The 8,235-nt window shown below is 38.7% G+C and overlaps 1 protein-coding gene across 1 annotated transcript in view; it reads right to left on the bottom strand.

Moving 5' to 3' along the window:
- The window catches only part of RNGTT (RNA guanylyltransferase and 5'-phosphatase), a 385,215-nt gene that overhangs the window by 84,821 nt on the left and 292,159 nt on the right, over positions 1 to 8,235 (bottom strand). The window contains exon 14 of the mRNA XM_006870664.1: positions 4,442 to 4,508. Coding sequence (XP_006870726.1) covers positions 4,442 to 4,508 — 67 coding nt within the window. The remainder of the gene's footprint in view (positions 1 to 4,441; positions 4,509 to 8,235) is intronic.

Raw genomic sequence — 8,235 nt, 5'->3', positions numbered from 1 at the left:
AAGTTATATGAATTGTTGAATGTGAAACTGATGATGTGCCCTGTAAACTTTCACTCAATCCACAATAAAAACCTTAAATTAAAAAAAATAATAATAAAAATAAATAAATAAATAATACTGAAATTAGTATGAAGATGTATTAGTCTAAGACAATGGTGAAGTCATGTTTGAATGCAGGTTTTATTTAGGTCATCGATAGAAAAATAAAACTAAAAGACCAAGTAATAATGGAAGACTGTGGCTATATGGCTATAAGAATGGCTGAAATAATCCACATTATATCTCAAAAGTCCAGATAACTGTTGGTATGCTACACCAAATTCATGAATGAATTTGTCATTTTTCCAAATACCCTTTTTGTGGTTTTCTTTTTCTAATTGTTATAAAATGGAGCTCCTTTTAGAAATTTAATTATAAAATATTTCTTTAATATACAGAGGCTTATTGTATAATATACATGTAATATTCTATCACCAAGCCTTTTGAGGTTTAATAGGTTCATATTTAAGAACCTATTAAATCCTATAGTGTTAATGTATGAGAATTATTTTATTGAATGATTTCAAGTATATGCTTTCATAGCCTGATGTATTAAAATAATTCAACAACCAATAAGGTCTTAAAAAAAGTAAAGCAGCCTTCTGTTGAGTTGGTTATCCAGGCACAAAGGGTCAAAGAAGGATTGACCTCTGTCACTGAGCTTGTTAAGAAAGGAAAAACACAGGCTCGGATAAGGAAAATGAAGGATGAAGGAATTCCCCCCCCCACACACACACACATTTAGATTATTCTTTCGGGACACCACTGAACTCACAGACATACACAAAGTCTTTCCCCTTCCCTAAATATATATCATATAAGCCTCTCACTTTTTAAGTTATTTCAGTTCTAATAAAGAGAAACAGGATTTTCCAAACCACTGGATGGAAAAAAATCGGGTTTTCAGAAATGTTTCTGTTGGAAATTAGGATGCCTGGCATAGGTGCTGAATTCAGTGAATGAGAGAATGAAGGAAGTTTATGAAGAGATTCTTGCCAACTCTACTCACTTGTGTTCCAGGGATATTAAAGATGAGAAAAGAAAATGAAAATGTACCTGAATTGTGGTCATTATTTAAGAAACCAGAGAATTCTATGTTAGGTTCAAGAAGGTCCATAAATTAAGATCTTCATTTTGAGAGTGTTCTGATGCTAGTTAAATTAATGAAGGCATTTGAAAAGGAGTAGTGGCTATGGTATTTAAGATGAGATTTTCAATTAAAAATGTCAATATTGTGACTAAATATCATGAGTATTAAATATCTATTCCAGTATGGCTCTGTGGGTTAATATAATGCTCTGGACTGTAAAGTTAGCATAAACCTCAAGGTCAGCAGTTTAAGCTCAGCAGCCACTCCTTGGAAACCCTACACAGGGTGTCACTATGGATCAGAACTGACCTGAGAGCACTTAACAACAACAAGAACATGCCCTATTCAGGTTCAGTCTATTCTGACAAACTGTTGTCTCAAAGCATAAAAACACATGACACATGTACAGGTGACAAGACGTTTAAAGTCACTCTCCAAAAATGATCCGGAGAAAAATAACTCATAGAGCATAAAAAAGAAAATCTGATAAAAATAAACAAAGAAAAACCATAAAACAATTGTACAAGCCTGTCAGAAAACATTAATAAAAAGATGTAAAAACAAAGGAAAAGGATTATCTCAAACCTTCTGTATATTAACTGCTTTGAATAATATTCTTCTATTTCTCAGAAGAAAGCCTACTTGGAATCACTGAATCAACTCTCAACTAATGTTACAATAACCAATTTTTGAGGAAAGGTAGATGCTTTCCCTCTAAGATTAGGAAGAAGGCAAGGATGTCTGTTTTCACTACCTCTATAAGGAGCTCTGGTAGTGTAGTGGTTATGAATCGGGCTGTGAGCCGCAAGGTCAGCAGTTCGAAACTACCAGCTGTCCCGTGGGAGAAAGATGAGGCTTTCTGCTCCTGTAAAGATTTACAGCCTCAAAAACCCTGTACAGGGTCACTATGAGTCGGAACCGACTCCACGGCACATAACAACAACAACAATGTGGCACTGAGGGTTAATATGCTGGACTGAAAAGTCGGTTTGAATTGTATGGTCAGCAGTTCAAGTTCACCAGCGGCTCCTTGGAAACCCTATGCAGGTTGGCTAAGGATAATTGCAACTGACTCTACAGCACTTAATAACAACAACAACAATGAACTCTGGATGTAGGTTTTAATCAGCACAATAAAGCAAGATAAGTAAATAAACGAATACATACATAAAAGGCATCCAGATCAGAAGAGGAGAAGGGAAGCTTCCTTTATTTGTAGGCACATGATCATTATGATGACAGGTTTGTGGATGAGAATCACCATAAAGGCAATTCCCAGAAGGCAGCAATCACTCAGATCCCTGCCTTCCTTCTCCCCCATCATTTCTGACTCTAGTTACCTGCATGGCTCTCTCCTTTTTTCTTTCTCTGTCTTCCCACCTGGTGAAGTTACAAGTTAAAAGTATACCATCCTTGGATTCATTAATTCATTGCAACTACTTTAAAACATTTACTGATGAAGATCAAAGAACACAGCCTTCGGTATGGATTATATCTCAATGTAAAGAAAACAAAAATCCTCACCACTGCACCAACAACAAACATTCTTATCAAAGTAGGAAAGATTGAAGTTGTCAAGGATTTCATCCTTGGATCAACTATCAACACTCATGGAAGCACAAGTCAAGAAATCAAATGACGTATTGCATTAGGCAAATCTGCTGCACAAGACCTTTTTAAGGTGTTGAAGAACAAAAATGTCAGTCTGAGGACTAAGGTACATCTGACTCAAGCCATGGTATTTTCAATAACCTCATATGCATGCGAAAGCTGGACAGTGAATAAGGAAGACCACAGAAGAATTGATGCTTTTGAGTTATGGTGTTGGAGGAGAATATTGAAAGTGCCATGGGCTGCCAGAAGAACCAACAGATCTGTTTTGGAAGAAGTGCAGCCAGAGTGCTCCTTGGAGGCCAGGATGTCCAAATTTCATCTCTCATGCTTCGGACATATTGTCAGGAGAGCCCAGTCGCTGGAGAAAGATAATCAAGTTTGGTAAGGTGGAGGGTCAGAGGAAAACCCCCAACGAGATGGACTGGCCAAGTGGCAGCATCGATGGACTCAAGCATGGCAACAGTAGTGAGGCTGGCCCAGGATCAGGTAGTGTTTCGTTCTGCTGTGCGTAAGGTCATTATGAGTCGGTACCGACTCGATGGCACCTGACAACAACAACACCTCACAGAACTCATGGAAGTAAAAACATACAAATGAGAATTAATATAAGGGAAAGATAGATGTCTGGGTAAGTCTGGGAAGGTCCCAATACAGAGCTGTCATGTCTCAGAAAAAGGCAGGCATACTCCTTCTGCCAACCAAGAAGCAATTTGAATCTTACGTTGCAGGTTTTTATTTACTAGTCCTATACGACAGACTAAATCATGCCTCCTGATGTTAGTTGATATTTGACCTCCCATATGAGTCTTTTCTTGCTAACAAAAATCCCAAACAAGGCACCCCACCTACTCCAAGGGCTATTTCTCCAAATTCAAAGACCAAGATGAGAGGTCTTCTAGGTAGTAAAAGGGACAAAGAAAGGCAGGAGAGTGATTTCAAACAGGAACAAAGATACTTTTGTGGATGGTAGACACGTTCATTACCTTGATTGTGGTGAAGGTTTCATGAGTGTCTGTGTGCCAAAATTTATTAAATTTACTAAATCATATAATTAGACCTCAATAAAGGCATTGTGGTTGTTGTTAAGTGCTGTCGAGTCGATTCTGACCCACAGTGACCCTGCATAGGGTTTCCAAGCAGCTGGTGAGCTTGAACCACCGACCTTACAGTTCAAATGACTTTTCAGTCTGATGCATTAGCCCACAGCGCCACACCAGGACTCCAATAAAGGCATTAGAAACTTTTAATGGAGTCCTAGTGTGACGTCATAGGATACGCACTCGACCTCGAGGTTGGTGGTTCAAACTTACCAGCCACTCAAAGGAAACCCTATACTGGGTTGCTATGAGTTGGAACCAACTCGATGGCACTTAACAATAACAACAACAATGGCAAAAGGAGTGATATGAAAGATTAATTTGTGTAGCTCTAAATTGTACTCATCTAACCTAGTTACTGAACTGCTTTGGACAAAGCCAATTCAAGTATGGGTAAGAAAATGGAAACATTTATTTGAAAACCACTTCTTTAAAATAACTTCTTAAGTAGAAATGTGCAAAAGTAAACAAAATTGATAGTCATATTCACAATTTTTTGTTCGTTTTTATATGTCAATAATCCTTTGCAAGCCTTTGGTGGGTTCTGAACAAATAAATTACATGTATGATAAGCATATCAAAAATAAATGAGTAATCATACCTTGATTTGTGCAAAGGGTCTTTCATAACCTCCAACATAGAGAAGGCCAACATTCTGAGGCAGCAACCTACCAAAAAAAGATAAATTATAAGTTATTCTTCCTCAAATGTAAAGTTGTAAAAGCATCAAATTTTCATCCAGGATAAAACCCCAGCTGTTGTTAAGTTGATCCAGACACATAGTGACCCCATGTGGACCATTATGATCCACAGAGTTTTCATTGGCTGAATTTTCATGAGGTCTTTTTACAAGGTGCCTCTTAGTTGACCTGAAGCTTTAATCTTTCTATGTAACCAATTGGAACACCCATGAACTCCACCACTTAGGGATTCTGTATAAAGAATAGATATTGTGAAAAAATAAATTATTATACAACTATTCTTATCTTTTGCATTATAAGAAAGTAACAAAGAAATATGTCATATTTCAGAAAACAGTGGATTAAAGAAAGTACCTGACAAGAATGAAACTTAAAATCTGAAACACGTTATATTTGAGAAGGCTTCAAAAAGTTTGTGGAAACTTTCATTCCATTATCTGGTATTTTTTTTTAAGCATGAAAAAAACCAACACTTTATTTTTACCAATTGAAAAGTAGGAATCAATCTTCAGGAAATATTACCAATTACATAATTAACATTAGGATAGCATGTACAGATTAGGCTACATTGAATTAATATGCACATATATTAAAAATCAAAAGGGCCTGAAACTTTGACACAGAGGAAAAGCACTCTGACTCATTGTAAACACAAGACTTCTGGAAATGTGATCTGACATTTCACAGGACAGTAAGCCAAAGACAAGTCATCATTGGGTTAGAGAACTGATCTGAGCTGAAGAGGAATCATAGTAAAATGCCACTGGAACTCAACGGTTCCCTGGAGACCTGCTCATTTCAAAAACAAGAACATATAAAAATCAGTAGTATAAATTCTCATCAAACTAGAAAAGCCCCCTATGCCCTACATTCTTAGAGTTTACCTACAGACTGAGTCTGACTTTTCATTTTTCTTATCTTTATTCTTCTCTAAATTAGATACAAAATAAGTTTATCTTGTACATTTCTGACTCTATACTCAAAGCTTTAAGATGAAAAAAAGAAAGCTTTTAGGAAACAGAGCTAGACACACACATACCAACCCCAGGGAGAATTTTCAAGAGACGATTCTCCCAAAGGAAACATTCCATTATCTTTTAATTCCATTTTTCCATGAACTTTTTGAAGTCCTCTTGTATTAGTAAAACATGTGGTGGTTCAAAAAGTTCAGGGAAAAATGGAATTAAAAGATAATGGAACTTTTCCATGAATTCTTTGTTGTTGCGACACTGTATAGGGTCTCAGAGGTTGCAAATCTTTGCAGAAGCACAAGGCCTTACCGTTCTCCCTCAAAGCAGCTGGTGGACTTGAATTGCCAACCGTGTGGTTCACAATCCAGTGCTGATCTTATAGAGGCCAGGATGGCCAACCTTTGTGTCTCATACTTCAGACATATTGTCAGGATGGACCAGTCGCTGGAGAAGGTTATTATGTTTGGGAGGGTGGAGGGTCAGAGAAAAAGAGGAAGACCCCCAACGAGATGGATTGGCAAAGTGGTAGCATCAATGGGCTCAAGTGTGGCAACAATAGTGAGGTTTGCCCAGGTTTGGGGAGTGTTTTGTTCTGCTGTGCATAAGGTCGCTATGAGTCGGTACCAACTCGATGGCACCTAACAACAACAACAACAAAATAACAGCAGGCCTTGGTGTGGTGCTGAACTATTAACCTCAGTTAAAACCCAGCAGCCACTCTCTGAAACCCTATGCAGGGTTGCTATGGGTCAGAATCGACTCAACACACACAACAACTAAAACCATATCTCGCCAGAGGAGCACTCAAAGAAATATTGCAAGTCTATTCACTGCTTTGGAAATCCGATACAGAGTCACTTTGAGTTGAAATCGACTCTACAGCATCTAACAACTATTCACTAAAGGAGACAAATCTAAATAATTCATTCCCCAAATCTAATAGGAGAATGTGATCCATAAAGAATTACGCCTAACAAAGAAGCCACTGATAAGCACAATATAGGTATCTGCCATGGGAAAGTAGTAGAGTAAGGGGTTGCTGCTATGGAAGGATCTGGAAAAGTTTGACTAATTAGTATTTGAGCTTTGCCTTAAAGGATAAGGCAAAAAGAAAAAAATGAAACAAAGGTCTGAAAATGAAGAGGATTTCAGACAAAGGGTAAGTAAGTATGACTAAAGTAAAAGATATATAGTGAGGGATGAAAACACAAAGGAATGAAGAAAAACAAGGAAGCTGCATGCCACGGCATAACATGGATGAACCTTGAGGACATCGTTGTTGTTAGGTGCTATGAGTCAGTACCGACCCATAGCGACCTCATGCAATACTGAGTGAAATTCTTGTTGTTGTTAAGTGCCGTCAAGTTGACTCTGACCCATAGCGACCCTGTACAGGGTTTCCAAGGAGCAGCTGATGAGCTTGAACCACCAACCTTGCAGTTCAAATGACTTCGCATTCTGATGCATTAGCCAACAGCGCCACACAAGACAGCATAAGAACATTATTGTAAAAGCTTAAGAAAAAATACCCATACAAAAAGAGAATTAAAAAAAAAAAAAAATGCTTTGTTGGTTACCAGTGGTTTGGGGTAGGGGGTTTGGGGGAGATGGAGGGAGGTGATGGTAGAGCACAGGGTAGAGGGACAGACACATCATAGTTCAGTTGTCGGGGAGGACAATACACAAGAAGGGGGAGGTGGGCTGGAAGAACAAGGCAGATAGAATACTGAGACACGTTTGCATGGGCTAAATGGGACAGAGGTAAACAGTGATGCATGCTCAACCATGGAACAACAGGGCTATTTGATACAGGGATCGAGGCATAGCTTGAAAGGGGAAATAATACTAAAATTCTTGACTGTCTTATGAATATTGGTTTCCCTTGCCTACTATTGTAAACAGACATTTGAGTGGGATAGAAAGGAATGTTGGGGAACATGATTACAGAAAGCTTTTAAGCCAATCTTCAGCCTATAACTGAAAGGGGTTCTAGAACTTGCCCAATGAAATAGGCCTGACTTGCAGTTATACCATGGCTTGCAGCTTGAGGAGCTTGCAGCTAGCAGAGCCTTTGCAGTATGTAGAACCTTAGGTGGAACCCTAAGCCCCATCCACAACATTATGAGGTGGGGTATTCCCACTACAAAGACAAGCAGACCAGCCTGGAACAGGCTAGTCTAGAATGACAGAAGATATATCTTCAAAGAAAGATCATCAGCAAAAACTTGAAAATGGCAGTATGACTGGCTACTAGAAGAATAAGCGAGCTGTTCATCGGGAAACCATCAAGGCTAGCAATCAAGTCCCTTCAGGATAAAACTCTTCTAAGACTGAAACTCAAAGGGAACACATGAACAGACACGTAAGCTTACTGACTACCACGCTGTTCTACTGGTAAGCGGAGGAGGGGGAAAAGCAGCAATGAAGAAGTGGGCTGAGTTCAACCACACTCCATAGATTCCCATTGACTTGGAGATGAGAGAAAAGGAAGGCTGGTTGGTCTAAAGTGTGGTGAGACCTGGGGACTCTTGAGCCCATGGACAAGAACATAGCCACAGAGGGCTAGAGCCGAGAGTGAAGCATCCAGCTGATATGAAGTCAAGGTTGATGAAGTGGTGGGAGATGCACAACAACACTCAAACTTGCAAACAGTACTCATCTGACCTAGCTTCAGTGGCTTGATAATCAGAACTCGACTAGAGGAAGATTTAAAGAAAAAAAAA

Source organism: Chrysochloris asiatica, unplaced genomic scaffold, assembly GCF_000296735.1.
Source record: "Chrysochloris asiatica unplaced genomic scaffold, ChrAsi1.0 scaffold00146, whole genome shotgun sequence".
Lineage (NCBI taxonomy): Eukaryota > Metazoa > Chordata > Mammalia > Afrosoricida > Chrysochloridae > Chrysochloris > Chrysochloris asiatica.
Note: the sequence above shows the minus strand (reverse complement) of the source record. Positions and strands in the feature narration are given on the sequence as shown.